Here is a 15,982-nt window from a genome sequence, read left to right as displayed (position 1 = left end):
CAGCATTGTAAGTGATAATAAGCGACGCCAGCTGGTCTAGCACGTATTTAATACAGTACTCCCCCGAAATTCACAGGGGTTCCGTTCCAGGAATACCCGTGAATTTTGAAAAACTGCAAATACGTTTTTTCAGCTGATCGAAGGCAGGGGAGGGCAACTGGGGCGCCGGCAGGTGCTTAAATTGTACTTACGAAGCCGGGCACATTTTCCGACCGCCTCTTCCTGGTACTAAAGTCAAATAACGTGTCAAAGCAGCTCCTGATTAGTATAACTTTGGGCAGGCTAGATGGGCCGTGGCCCTTATCTGCCGTCTATTTCTATGTTTCTATTTCTAACTATGATTTTAGTACCAGGAAGAGGCGGTCAGAAAATTCCGCGAATTACTGAGTCTGCGATTTGTGAACCACAAATTCACAGGGGTTTACTGTATATCCTTTTAGTATCTTGGATGACATCGCCATATGGTGGGCAAAAAATCAAAAGCAGATTTGCAAGCGTTTGCTTGCCAGTCTCCGGCAGCTCTGCACTGCATAGGAACCACAATGGCTGACCTTCCTGAATCCTTGGGTCGGCGGAGGCCTCAGTGGTGCCTGAGCTACAAGAAGGCAGAGCGGGCACCTCTTTAGCAAGTCGGGCGGACTTGCAGCGTTGGATATCTGACATCCAGTCCTCTCTTTTCACCGTGCAATTTGAGCTGCGCACTGATATGGGTGGTGCCTGAGCTACAAGGCAGAGCGGGCACCTCTTTAGCAAGTTGGGCGGACTTGCAGCGTTGGATATCTGACATTCAGTCCTCTCTTTCCACCGTGCAATTTGAGCTGCGCACTGATATGGGTGGCCTGCACGATAAAATTGACAAAATGGGGCAGCGCCTCAACAAGTTCAAGGAGCATGTTATCAATCACAACCAGGTTGTTTTTTTATTATTCATCGCCTTAAAACTTTGTCTAGGCCAGTGTCCGGCAAACTTTCTTGAGTCGTGGCACACTAAAGGTAGTGGCTGTGGCTCGAGGCACCTGGAAATGCACAGATATCACTGTGATGACATCATGCACATGTGTGACATCATCATGTCGATGTTCATGTGTGTGTGAAGACCCTCCAGGCAGACCCTGAGTCGCCAGTGGGGGGTTCCAGAAGGGAAGAGGGCCAGAGAGAAGGATAGGTGCTGGTGCCCGCTGATTGCCTACAGGACGTGCTTCTTGCCACGAGAGGCACATCCTGTAGGCAGTCAGTTGGCGCCTCTACTCTTCCCCATTGTACCATGGCACACCTGATATCTCAGGAGGCACACAGTTTGAGATACACTGGTCTAGGCGATCAATCAAATTTTTAATAAAACTTGGAAATCTACAGGCATGTTGCCACAGTTGAGATGTGAGGATCTTTTGTTTAAAATAGAGGATTTAGAAAATCGAACCCGAAGAAATAATTTAAGGGCCCGAGGAGTCCTGGAAGCAGGATGTGACGGGATGTGGCTGCTCTTATGATTCAGATATGCTCTCAACTTTTGCGGGCAGCGGAGCCTGAGGGGAATCTCCCTGAAATAGAATTGGATAGAGCACTGGGTCCTGTGCCAGCGGGTAGGCTGAGGGACATTGTAGCTTGCTTTGTGCGCTATCTTCTTAAGGAGCATGTGCTGCAGGCTGCACAGAAAGTGGGCCACGTGGAATTGGAGGGCGCCAAAGTGGAACTCTTTGTCTATGTGTCTGCTATAACTTTGAAATGGAAGCCTGAATTTCGAGAGGTTACCCAATGTCTTACCATTCATGATATATGTTATCGCTGGCACTACCCATTTGGCCTATTCTTTGTGCTAGACAATAAGACCCATCAGGTCACAATGGCCCATGATGCGAAAACGCTCCTGACGGAAGCTAAGCTATGGCAAGAGGATCTTCTGCGACAGCGGAGTACATGGCACCTCACTCTTCTGTATTGCAATGTTGGCATCAGGTGGATCAGAAGAAATGGCTGCAGCGCCAAGCAGGTTTGCGTAATGTGACGACCACCTGGGCCAGTGAACTGGACTTATTTTCGCCCTTGGCTGATTTGCATAACCTGTAATGGGGATGCTGGTGATTGTGCCCTACTTGGACTTATATACTAGAGATGCAGGAGCTGCGATTATTTTGTATCTTAGTCGCTCTTCTCTGAACCCTTTCGAGTAGTACCGTGTTCTTCTTCACGTGCAGTGACCAGTGCTGGACGCAGTACTCCAGGGGCCGGTACAGCGGCATGATAACCTTTTCCAATCTGTTCATGATCCCCTTCTTTATCATTCCTAGCATTCTGTTCACCCTTTTCGCCACCGCTGCACATTGCGTGGACAGCTTCATCGACTTATCAATCAGAACTCCCAAGTCTCTTTCCTGGGAGGTCTCTCCAAGTACCACCCCGGATATCCTATATTCGTGCATGAGATTTTTGTTACCGACATGCATCACTTTACACTTATCCACGTTGAACCTCGTCTGCCATGTTGATGTCCATTCCTCGAGTCTGATTATGTCACTTTGCAGATCTTCGCAATCCCCCTTCGTCTTCACTACTCTGAATAACTTCGTATCATCCACAAATTTAATCAGCTCACTCGTCGTACCTATGTCCAGATCATTTATAAAGATGTTGAAGAGCATGGGTCCAAGCACCGAGCGCTGCGGTACCCCACTGGTAACGTTATTCCAGTCTGAATATTATCCATTTACCCCACTCTATGTTTCCTATGCTCCAGCCAGTTTTTAATCCACGTGAGTATTTCACCCTCGATTCCATGGCTCGCAATTTTCCGAAGTAGTCGTTCATGTGGAACCTTGTCAAACGCCTTCTGAAAATTAAAACAGGACAAACTTGACATACATAAAAACAAGAGGGAAGTGGGGAGAACTACAATTTTAAAGAAAAGCTGACATAAAAGGTCAAAACAGGAAGGTGTTAAGGGGAGAACAGATTATTGGTCTTTCAAAGTAATTACAGGGCCAGATCAGCTTTCGTAAGTATATTCGTAAAGGAAGCATTTTAAACTTCCCTTAGATTTATCTAGATTTTGTTCTGCTCTTATATACAATGGTAAAGAATTCCAAATTGTAGGAGCAGTAATAGCAAATGAAGAGGCCCAACGAGTACTGATGATTTTTAAAGAGGGTATGTGAAGAAGATGTTGAGTAGTGGATCTTAGAATTTCTAGGGGGATCATATGGAATGAGTAGCTTAAGAATGAAAGCAGGTTCTTTAGTATTTTGGGTTTTGAAAGAAAGAATAGCAATTTTATAAGTGATTTGGTGAGGTATTGGCAGCCAATGAGCACTCTTTAGCAGGGGAGTAACATGGTCATATTTCTTCATGTGATAATTTTAATGGCAGTATTTTGGATCAGTTGAAGACGTTGAGTACCTTTTATACAATGAGTTATATAGTCAAGTTTGGATATGATAAGGGAATGAATCAGAATGTTGAGAGACTGAGGGTCCAGAATATTCGCTAAGGATCTAATCATTCTAAGTTTGAAAAAACAGTTCTTTACTACAGCACTGATTTGGGGATGGTAGGATAATTTACTATCGATTATTCCTCTTAGGATTTTAATTGAACTAACTGAAACAATTGGAATGCTATTAATGGAAATTGGGGATACAAGATGAATATTTTCTTTCCATGGGAAGAGAAGACAGTTGGTTATGGAAATACTAAGTGAAAGCATATTTTCACTTAGCCAATTACTAATTTATCTAATTTTGAGTTAATAAGGTTAATTTCTGTGGGGCTAGAGGCATCAGTAGGATGGATAATCTGTATATCGTTTAGTAGGCGAAAGCGGTGAGACCAATAGATTGACATAATGTTAGTAAAGGGGCCAGATAAATATTAAAGAGAAGGGGAGATTGATCCTTGAGGAATGCCAAAGTTATTTTAGAAAGATGACGATATGGAGTTATTGAAAGAGACAACGGAAGTGCGGTTTGAGAAGTAAGAACTGAACCATTCATTCTGTCCCAGGGGATGGTAATATAACCCTGCCTTTATATTCCTTTCCTTCACACATTGGATTTCTATCCATATGGATTCCACACTGCTATCTATGTTATGCAGAATGTTTATTTTGTTTGATTCAATTCCCTCTTTGACATATAGTGCAACACCCCTCCAATTTAATCTACTCTATCCTTGCGATATAATTTGTGCCCAGGTAATAGTGTCCCATTGATTGTCCTCCTTCCACCTTGTCTCTGAAATGCCTAATATATATGCTATATACTCTAACTCTCCTATTTTATTTTTTAGTCTTCTAGCAATTGTATATTGACACTTCAAATTGTGTTTTTCCCTTGTATCTACAGGCTGCTGAGAAGATGACATGGAAAATTTGAGTCTTTCACTTTTCCTTCTTCTTAAATACTCAGACTTTCTTTCACCATTATTGAAACCTCTCTATTGGGACTCCCTAAATCTCCTGTTTTAATAGTATCCTTCAAGGATACTTTACACTGAACCATCCGCTCCTGGGTGACTAACAGCTCCCCCCCCCCCCCCCCCGAGTTTAAAAGCTGCTGTATCTCCTTTTTAAACGTTAGCACCAGCAGCTTGGTTCCATCCCAGTTAAGGTAGAGTCCATCCTTTTGGAATAAGCTCCTCCTTTCCCAGAAGGTTGCCCATATCTATATTCTTCATCCCTGCACCATTGTCTCAACCATGCATTGAGACTTTGGAGCTCTGCCTGCCTCTTGGGTCACATACCATTATAGTAGCCTTCCTCTGGACCAACTCCATCCTTTTTATATCTTTTTGAAGATGCGGCCTTCAGAATTGTACATAATATTCTAAATGAGGTCTCACCAAAGTCTTATACAGGGACATCAATACTGGCCATACCTCTCCCTATGCACCCTAGAATCATTCTAGCTTTTGCCGTCACCTTTTCAATGTGTTTGGCCGCCTTTAAGATCATCACATACAATCACACCCAAGTCCCGCTCTTTTGTCTTGCACATAAGTTCCTCACCCTCTAAAATGTACTGGTCCCTCAAGTATTTGCAGCCCAAATGCATGACCTTGCATTTCTTAGCATTAAAATTTAGCTACCAAATTTCAGACCATTCTTCAAATTCGCCAAATTTTCTTCATGTTATTCACACCATCCATCATATCTACTCTATTGCAGATTTTGGTATTATCCGCAAAGAGGCAAATCTTATCCAATAACCCTTCAGCAATATCGTTAATAAAAATGTTAAAAATAGGCCCCAGAACATAATCTTGAAGCACACCACTGGTAACATCCCTCCTCAGAGCAATCTCCATTGATCACTACCCTCTGTTGCCTTCCACTCAACCAATTCATTACCCAGCCCGTCCTTTGGAACCCATCCCAAGGGCACTCAGTTTATTTATTAGACATCTGTGTGGAACACGTCAAAGGCTTTGCTAAAATCTAAACACATCACATCTAGCGCACTCCCTCTATCCAATTCTCTGGTTACCCAGTCAAAGAAATTGATCAGATTTGTCTGACAAGACCTACCTCTAGTGAATCCATGTTGCCTCCGGTCCTGTAATCAACAGGATTCCAGAAACTTGACCATTCTCTGTTTTAAAAGTATTTCCATTAATTTGCTTACTACAGAAGTCAGACTTACCAGCCTGTAATTCCCTACTTCTTCTTTACTTCTACTTTTATGGAGAGGGACCACAACCACCCTTCTCCAGTCCTCCGGTACCACTCCCGACTCTAGAGACTCATTGAAAAAGTCAATCAGCGGAGCTACCAGAACTTCCCTAAGTTCCTTCAGCACTCTCGGATGTACACCATCCGGCCCCATTGCTTTGTCTATTTTTATTTTAGCTAGCTCCTCACGAACACAACCCTATGAAAATCAATCAGGGTCTATTACTCCTCCATCCCTATTCACGTTTGTCTTCTGCGGTCCCACTCCCAGCGCTTCAGCCATAAACACAGAACAGAAATATTTGTTAAGCAATTCAGCCTTTTCTTTATCAGCTTCTACATATTCCTTCTTTTCACCTTTGAGTCTCACAGTGCCACTTTTGCACTTCTTCTTATCACTAATATATCTAAAAAATGTCTTGTAACCCAGTTTTACCGTGTCAGCTATATTTTCTTCAATTTGCATCTTTGCTTTCCTGACTACACAATTAGCCTCTCAACTTTTCCAGAAATTTTTGCCTGTCTTCCTCTTTCTACGATCTTTTGTAGCTTATGAAAACTAATCTCTTATCCTTACCTTCTCAGCTACTACTTTTGAGAATCAAAACGGCCTTTTCCTCTTAATTTTACTTACCTGCCTCACAAAAAGGTTTTTCGCCCTTACAATCAATCCTTTCAGTTTTGCCGACCATATTTCCACTTCTTCCAGATGTTCCCATCCAGACAATATTTCCTTGACGTAACCCCCCCATCCGAACAAAGTTAACATAAAATAAGAACATAACATAAGCATCGCCTCTGCTGTGTCAGACCATAGGTCCATCGCGCCCAGCAGTCCGCTCCCGCAGCAGCCCCCCAGGTCAGTGATCTGTAAGTGATCCTTTATTTAAGACATTTTGTCCTGTGTAGTACCCCTTTAACTATACCCTTCAATCCCCTTTTCCTTCAAGAACTTGTCCAACCCTTTTTTGAAACCCAAAATCATACTCTGCTCTACCCTCTGGAAGCGCATTCCAGGTATCCACCACCCTCTGCGTGAAGAAGAACTTCCTAGCATTCGTTCTGAATCTGTCTCCCTTCAATTTTCTTGAGTGCCCTCTTGTTCTTGTTTCCCCCACCAGTCTGAAGAGTCTGTCCCTCTCTACCTTCTCTATACCCTTTATGTTCTTGTAAGTTTCTTATCATGTCCCCTCTAAGTCTCCGTTTTTCCAGGGAAAAGACCCCCAGTTTCTCCAGCCTCTCAGCAAATGGAAGGTTTTCCATGCCTCTTATCATTTTTGTTGCTCTTCTCTGGACTCTCTCGAGTGTTGCCATATCCTTCTTAAGGTACGGTGACCAGTATTGAACGCAGTATTCCAGATGCGAGCGCACCATTTCCTGATATAGCAGCAGGATAACTGCTTTGGTTCTGGTAGTGATTCCTTTTTTGATAATGCCCAACATTCTGTTCACCTTCTTGGAGGCTGCTGTGCATTGTGCCACCGGCTTCATTGATTGGTCCACCAAAACCTCCAAGTCCCTTTCTAGGTTGCTTTTCCCCAATACCATTCCCCCCATCTTGTAGTTGTACATCGTGTTTCCTTTCCTATGTGCAAGACTTTGCATTTCTCTACATTGAAGCACATTTGCCATTTATCTGCCCATTCACTCAGTTTGTTCAGGTCCCTTTGTAGTTCTTTACATTCCTCAAAAGTTCTAACCCTGCTGGAAAGTTTTGTGTTGTCTGCAAATTTTATAACTTTGCACTTCGTCCCTACTTCCAGATCATTGATGAATATATTGAACAGCAGTGGTCCCAGCACTGACCCCTGTGGGACACTGCTCGTAACTGCTTCCCATTCAGAGTAGTGTCCCTTTATTCCTACCCTCTGCTTACTGTCTGCCAGCCAATTACAGATTCACCTGTGCACGTCCCCTTCCATTAAACCGTACCATGCAGTGAGCACTGGATGCCAGATGATCACCCACTGTAACATCAGAAACACTTTCCCCATTTGTAATCACTAAGTCCAGTATGACCCCATCTCATGTGGGTTCCATTACCAACTTCTATGAAGACTAGCTAAGTAAAGTTTGCTCTTTTAAGACCTAACTGTCTTTATAAGGGAACCTTTTAAGATCTAAACTGTCTACTGTATATAAGGGAATCTAAAATTTAGCTTTTCTCCCCAAACCAGCCAAAGCTTGGAGCAAAATAATGTATACTTACCCAGAGATATATCTTTTACTCCTCTCTGCCTAGCTTAATTGCTTTAATTGGTGATAAATGGTGCAGTAGTTGACTGTATCATTTAAAACCAATTTAAAACACATTAGAAAAAAACATCCGGCGACCATCTCTCATCCATAGAGGCACCTACTGGTGCTTGAGTACCTGAATTAATTCATGTAAACCGTTCTGAGCTCCCCTAGAAGAATGGTATAGAAAACTGAATGAATGAATAAATAATATGTGAAAAGTAGGTATGGTTTATGCCGGAAATGTAGGCCTGTAAAACCCTGGCCTGTAATTCTGACATCTACTTTTGATGTGGCTGTGATTCTGTAAACAGACGGCCACTGATATCGGTGCCGTTTATAAAATCTGGGCCTCAGTGTTCAGAATAATGCTCACCACTGCCAGCTGAACATTGACTGATAAATTAAATCATTAATTACAATATCAAAATAAATTCCAACAACAGTATAACAAATAACGGTACAGTTAGGGAGTGAAGAACTTATGTGCACGACAGAAGATCGGGACTTGGGTGTGATTGTATGTGTGATGATTGTATTGGGTGTGATGATCTTAAGGTGGACAAACAGGTTGAAAAGGTGATGGCGAAAGCTAGAAGGAAGCTAGGGTGCATAGGGAGAGGTATGGCCAGTAGGAAAGTTTTAAGTTTTATTTTAGTTTGATGAATCCCTTATTTAGTTTTACTAAGCAAGATACAACATTAATTTTAAAAAAGCATATATTTAAACATATCGTTTAAAATTTAAAATAATGGTTTAGACCGACAGACTTGCAGACTAATTAATACACAAGGTAAAGAGGGACAGAACTACAATTCAATATTTTAAAATACAGAAGAGAACCATAAAAAGAGAGAAAATTAGGGAGGGAAAAATGGAAACCTGAAAAAAACAAATGTAAAATCTGAGCATAATTTAAAGATTAAAAGCATCTTTAAATAGGAAACTCTTTAAGTTACTTTTAAAACAACTTAAATTATTTTCCTCTCTAAAGTGTTCCAAAGTTACAGAGCCATCACTGAAAACATATCATGTCGTCGAGTTCCAATAATTTGCAGGGAGGGGACTCTGGTGAGACCTCATTTAGAATATTGTGTACAGTTCTGGAGGCCACACCTTCAAAAAGACATAAAAAGGATTGAGTTGGTCCAGAGGAAGGCTACTATAATGGTATGTGATCTTAATCATAAGGCATATGGGGACAGACTTAAAGATCTCAATCTGTATACTTTGGAGAAAAGGCGGGAGAGGGGAGATATGATAGAGATGTTTAAATTTTGATAGAGATGTTTTGATCTTGAGAGATGTTTAAATACCTATGTAATGTAAATGCACATGAGTCGAGTTTCTTTCATTTGAAAGGAAACACTGTAATGAGAGGGCATAGGATGAAGTTAAGAGGTGGGAGGCTCTGTAGTAATCTAAGGAAATACTTTTTTACAGAAAGGGTGGTAGCTGCATGGAACAATCTCCCAGAAGAGGTGGTGGAGACAGAGACTGTGTCTGAATTTAAATAGGCATGTGGGATCTCTCGGAGAGAGAAAGAGATAATGGTTACTGTGGATGAGCAGACTAGATGGGCCATTTGGCCTTTATCTGCCATCATGTTTCTATAAAAAAAATTCAATGAAATACATAATTAGAGTATCAAAAAATACAAGATACTGCTGCTGCTTGTTTCTAGTGGCAATAAATTTAAGTTGAAAACATTTTTGGTTTATTGATGACTTTTAGCAAGCCTCAACAGAAGAACATACATTCAGCAAATGATAGAGAATGAAATATAAACCAAATGAGTACATAATAATGACTAAAAAGAGCCATCAAACAATAACATAGAGAACCCCTCCATCAAATGAGACAATCGTAGAAGCACAATAAACCTTCAAAAAGCTCTAAAACTAGACCATCCAAGGATCTTGGTTCTTATAGTCCCTGGAGGTATAACACTAAGTCCTCTCCCCCCTTAAGTCAGTAAAATATTAACAAGATGGCTCTACAACTGAATATATTCTGTGCTGCCAGCTTATAAGCATAACATATTCAAAAGTAAACTATGCCCACGTGGGGTTAAAGAAGCCAAATAAGCATCTCAGATAAGCAAAAACTGTTTTCATCTTTTGTTACGGCTCTCCACTGCACAAGCCTCCCAAGTGGCTAGTTCATGGACCTGAGTTCTCCACCAGTGGAAATAAATTTCATGTACTGTACTGCTGTTTATTCCAGGTAAGACAGAGAGTCACTTTGAGCAGGAGGCAATCGAAACTCATAATGCTTACCGTCGGCAACATGGAGCCCCACCACTGCGTTTGAACCAGGAGTTGGGCAAGGCTTGCCAGAAATGGGCTGATCACCTGCTGTCCCTTGGTGCTTTACAGCATAGTAACACAACTCTTGGGGAGAACATCTGGTACAAATGGAATGCCAGCAATCAAGATGCTTCTGGTGAGAACAAACATGCTTTGTTAGCTACAGTTGCCAACTTACCAGTGTTGGGTTGTTTGGATGAATGGTCTATAGGACCTTTAAACCAGCAGTTTAATTGCTAGTATACTTCTGACCACTTTTCTCCTCAAGTCTCCTCTATTCTTTCATGTCTCAAAGTTTCTTCCCAGCCAGTGCAGTGCCCACTTTCTTCATATGGGATTCTCACAGTGCTTGTGAAGGACAATTGTACTAGATTTTGGGTATCTTGATAGAGTCCATGATAATAATAATAATAACTTTATTTTTATATACCGAAATACCACAAACAGTTCAAAGCGGTTTATAGAGGAAGAGACTGTATATAGACAGCGATATTACAGAAAACTTTTGAAATTACATTAGCATGTTAAGGTTAGTCAAATTTATCTGGAAGTGTTTTAGAAATACATCAAGGCTGAAGTGGGGTCAGAGAAATTTGTCAAAGACATGAGTTTTGATTGACTTCATAAAAGTTTGATAAGAAAGTGCATTTGAGATAAAGAGAGGGAAACAGCAGCACAGACAAGAAACTACAAAAGCAAGTGTAGTTGGCCACAAGTGGGAGACCAGCATGTAGAAAAACACTTAAATGAGGAATCAGTATTAATTGGTTTAGAGACCCAAAAAGGCTCATGTTTTGCTGAGCAGCATTTCGATGCTCCTGGGCACTTCTTAAAGGGTTGGCAAAAGTGACAGTCAGCTTCCATCTGAGCTCCCTCCACAATTCAAGGCCTCCAGTCATCAAATGTCCTCCACCCTCCCACGGCCTTCTCAGGCCTACCTTGAAAAATCATTGGATCTAGTGAGGTCAGGGCAGGACTGATCTTTATTCACTCCTGTTCTTGCTTGGGTTGGTTTCAAAATGATGCAAGCTACACCTAGTGGTAGCCTCATGGTCCTCATAGTGTTGTCTGCAAACTGTTTTATTGCATGTTTTGCATCACAACCCAAAGTTCTTAAAATTAATGTGAATTATTTATTTATTAGGATTTATTTACCACCTTTTTTTTTGTAAATTTTTATTTAGAAAAATGAACACGTCACTTAATCAAATCCAATACCACTAGCAACAACAGTCTGCAAAACATTTTGGAAAGAATTTCCCCCTCCCCAAACAGCAGGTCAATAACCACTAAACCACATTCCCCAGTAACCCCATGTTATCCTAAGACAGTCAACCAAGTACTATATAAGCATGAAAATGACAACCACAGTCCCCCAACCTGCACCTCTCCCCAACCAATCACCCCAAATCTGGCCCATCTACCCCAACCCCTCCACTTCCAGATAATTTACCACCTTTTTGAAGGAGTTCACTCAATGTGGTGTACAGCAAGAATAAGTCAGACATCAGTAATAGTCAATTAATGCAGTAAAAATAATTCATTGAGATTACACTACAAAGTATAGCATAGTATGTTACCTTAAGAACAATATCAACATAGTGCACAATAAAACATTTTAATAACAGCATTGGGTGTAAGCAAAGAAAGAATATATAGATAAAAGAGATAGAGATACAGAGGTTAGAAAATAAGGGACTAATTTGAAAGAAAGTTGCACAAGGTCAGCCTGATGCTTGAAAATGATCTAATCTAGGGTAGGAGTGGATAAACATGTCCTGCTATAGTATGTGCAGCCAAATGTCACTCCTTGAGTGTGTGACTAGCAAGTTAGTTACTTCTATTAAAGGCCTGGGTGAGGAGCCAAGCTTTCACATGCTTCCTGAAGTAGAGCTATGAAAGATGTTGGTGCCCTTTTAGAGGCAAATAATGTGTTAATGCCTTAAAGCATTTTGATAACTATCCCCCTAAGTGTCTTTCTTATATTTTATCTTAGCTTGAAATATATTTAGAAGATAGGGTTTTGTCCTATAACTCTCCACAGTCTGCATCTAGGGTCCATGAATCAAAGGACAGCAGGCTTGTTGTTTGCTCTTACGGAGTCTCTTGTACTTTAACCTTTATGTTACAGGAATGGAGGTGGTGGACACATGGTACAGTGAAATTAAGGACTATAACTTCAGTAAGCCTGGATTTCAGAGTAACACAGGTCAGTACAGTAATCACCTTCCTATGTCTCATATCATCTCTCATGTGATCTCCTCATTGTACACTTCCCATCATCTCTCACTGACTCATTCATTGGAAGAGCATCACCATCTCTCAGTTCCCTTTATTTTTCCTTGATAATTGTCATTATGGGGGTAATTATTTAAAGAACTACCTATTTTTAGGCAGCAAGAAGGTACATAAATGGCAGTATTTTAGTCATTCATGCACTTAAGTAGATTTTTTTTTTTAATTGTTTATTTATTACTTTTAAAATTTTTCCAAGAAACCTCTTGTACAGAACATTGAAAATAAGAAAAATAACATATTTTGAACAAAACAAAATCTCAATTAGGCAATAACATTCTTAATCAATACTATTAATCCCATAATATGGATCCAAGAATTCCAGTGAGTGCTAATGAAAATTAAGTCATATTATTAGCAAGAAAACTAAAACATCTGACTGCTTGCGCACTTAGGGTTTCGTGTTCCCTGCCGCTGTGGTGTGTGATCCGTGGCCGTGTTCCATTTTAGAACCCGGCGGCAGGGAACATTCTGGCCCCTCCCATCCTCCTGCCCTCACTCACCATTTGGAAGTGCAGGCAAGCTCTCTCCCTGCCCGTGTCCTCGGCAGGGAACACACCTCCCGCCCTCACTCGCCGCTGCTGATCCTCCTCTTCAGAGCAGCCTGCGATCGTGACCGGCTTTAAAGAACCTCGCAGGCCGCTCTCCAACCTCAGTAGCATGTTCCCTCTGATGCACGGGATCGCGTCAGAGGGAACGTGCTACTGAGTTGGAGAGTGGCCTGTGAGGTTCGCTAAAGCCGGCCACCACGATCACAGGCTGTTTTGAAGAGGAGCAGGCCAGAAGACGCAGGGATGAAGGGAGGGTAAGAAGGGGATCAATACCGGGGGCCAGAGGGAAAGGGAAAGGGGGCTGCTTTGGGGGGAGGGGTGTGCTGGGGGGAGACAGAAGGAGCCATGGAGAGATAGGGAGAGGGAAAGGGGGCTGCTTTGGGGGGGGGAGGTGTGCTGGGGACAGACAGCTTTGCTCTGGGAGGAGACAGAAGGGGCCATGGAGAGATAGGGAGAGGGAAAGGGGGCTGCTTTGGGGGTTGAGGTGTGCTTGGGGCAAACAGCTTTGCTCTGGGGGAAGACAGAAGGGGCCATGGAGAGAAAGGGAAAGGGGGCTGCTTTGGGGGTTGGGGTGTGCTTGGGGCAAACAGCTTTGCTCTGGGGGGAAGACAGAAGGGGCCATGGAGAGAAAGGGAAAGGGGGCTGCTTTGGGGGGAGGGGTGTGCTGGGGGGAGACAGAAGGGGCCATGGAGCGATAGGGAGAGGGAAAGGGGGCTGCTTTGGGGGAGAGGTGTGTGCTGGTGGCAGACAGCTTTGCACGGGGGGGGGGGCGGAAAGACAGAAGGACACAGACAGCGGCCAAGGAGAGAGAGATAAAGAAACACAGACAGACACATCTATTCTAGCACCCATTAATGTAACGGGCTTAAAAATTAGTTACTTCATAAAATAACAGCTAGTGAAAAGTACATGCCTTGTTTTGATTAGCACTGCTATAATATTTACACATTCATGTATGCAGATACGGGCATTTACATCAGTTATAGAGCTGGTGTAAGAGGTTGTACCTAGACTACACATCTCCTCTGCCCTTGCGCTAGTATTATATAAAGAAAAGTAGGCACCTACTTAAAAGGCTTACTTAAGTGGCAATACCAGTGTCTGTAATAGGTACCCTGTTATAGAATTACCTACTGTTTGAGGCAGTTTTCCAAACTGGTTTGCATATCTGCAAAGGGGGGTGGAGTAATTTTTAAACCTGGAGCTTGCACTCTTTTTGAAAGTGAAAATGTGTCAACTGTCACTTTGAAAATTGCCCAAGGAAAAGTATCCACCCACATCACCCAGTGGCAATGCGAGGGTGAGAACATAAGAATATAAGCAATGCCTCTCCTGGGTCAGATCTGAGGTCCATCATGCCCAGAAGTCCGCTCACGCGGCGGCCCAACAGGTCCAGGACCTGTGCAGTAATCCTCTATTTATACCCTTCTATCCCCTTTTCCAGCAGGAAATTGTCCAATCCTTTCTTAAACCCCAGTACTGTACTCTGCCCTATTATGCCCTCTGGAAGCGCATTCCAATTGTCCACCACTCGTTGGGTAAAGAAGAACTTCCTAGCATTCGTTTTGAATCTGTCACCTTTCAACTTTTCCAAGTGCCCTCTTGTTCTTTTATTTTTAGAAAGTTTGAAGAATCTGTCCCTCTCTACTCTCTCTATGCCCTTCATGATCTTATAAGTCTCTATCATATCCCCTCTAAGTCTCCTCTTCTCCAGGGAAAAGAGACCCAGTTTCTCCAATCTCTCAGCGTATGAAAGGTTTTCCATCCCTTTTCATACGCTGAGAGATTGGAGAAACTGGGTCTCTTTTCCCTGGAGAAGAGGAAACTTAGAGGGGATATGATAGAGACTTATAAGATCATGAGAGGTGAGAGGTGCCCAGGGTGATGGTGCCCCTCCCACGCCCTCTTCTCAGCCCCCCACCTCTACATGATCCTTCCCTGCCCCTCCCCACACACACACACTGTCATGTGTACGCACTGCTTCCCTTCCCCTTTACCTCTGTAGTGTTTCTGGCATGAGCAGCAACCCCCAATCAGCTGTCATGCCTGCATGGGCTCTCCCTCTGACATCACTTCCTAGGCACGGGTCCAGGATGTGATGTCAAAAGAGCCGCTGACGCAGGCACGACAGCTGGTTGAGGGTTGCTCACACCAGGAACATTACAGATGTATGGGAGAAGGGAAGCATGCGCTGTAGGGGGGCAGGGGCGAAACTACGAAGACGACACCTGGGGTGGACCGCCCCCCCCTAACGATGCCACTGTCAGCACCTTCTTTTTGTGTGAGTATTTTTTCCAAAAAAACCTCAAATGCATATTTTTAAATTCCGTTTCCAGGGTTGTCTCCTCCATAAATAAAATTAAACAGAGGATGTAGGTTAATAAGGTGCATATGTATGATTATATTTCCAGTGCAATAGGTGTGTCATTCTGGACAAGCGGGTAATTTCTCCATGGCCGCGAGCCCTGCAGACTGGATTTTTTTCAATAACCTCCCCTATTTCACAGAGAGCTCTACTGCCACCTACAGTTTTTCCCTTGTGCACACGAGCCTGAAGGAATGTTTCTGTTCTGCTCTTTATTTTATTTGAGATTTTTTTTTTTTTGTAATTTTCTCCGGTTTTTCAGTGCTTGTAACTTCCCTGTTTCAGGGTCCAGCTCTACCTGCATGGAGAAGAAGTGGACTGTGGTCTGCAGCTGACAGGCCAGTTCTTGTGGTACCTGTTAGCCAGCCTACATAAGTGTTTTTGGAGCTCAGGGCTGTCCAATGCTGGGTCCAATTTACACTGTGCAGCTTACAGCTTTACTGAACAGTCTTTACCATACATTTTTCAAAAGCAGAGACTATTGAATTCACTGGAATAGATTGGCACTTCTCTGAGGATCTCTTTCAGTTATCCCTTACTGCTGTAACTTTATTGTTATCAG

The 15,982-nt window shown here is 42.6% G+C and overlaps 1 protein-coding gene across 1 annotated transcript in view; it reads left to right on the top strand.

The window, feature by feature from the left end:
• LOC117368424 overlaps positions 1–15,982 on the top strand; it is a 199,568-nt gene that overhangs the window by 112,574 nt on the left and 71,012 nt on the right. Inside the window, exons 9-10 of the mRNA XM_033962071.1 lie at positions 10,127–10,345; positions 12,341–12,418. Coding sequence (XP_033817962.1) covers positions 10,127–10,345; positions 12,341–12,418 — 297 coding nt within the window. The remainder of the gene's footprint in view (positions 1–10,126; positions 10,346–12,340; positions 12,419–15,982) is intronic.

The sequence above is a fragment of the Geotrypetes seraphini genome, chromosome 10 (assembly GCF_902459505.1).
Source record: "Geotrypetes seraphini chromosome 10, aGeoSer1.1, whole genome shotgun sequence".
Classification (NCBI taxonomy): Eukaryota; Metazoa; Chordata; class Amphibia; order Gymnophiona; family Dermophiidae; genus Geotrypetes; species Geotrypetes seraphini.
Note: the sequence above shows the minus strand (reverse complement) of the source record. Positions and strands in the feature narration are given on the sequence as shown.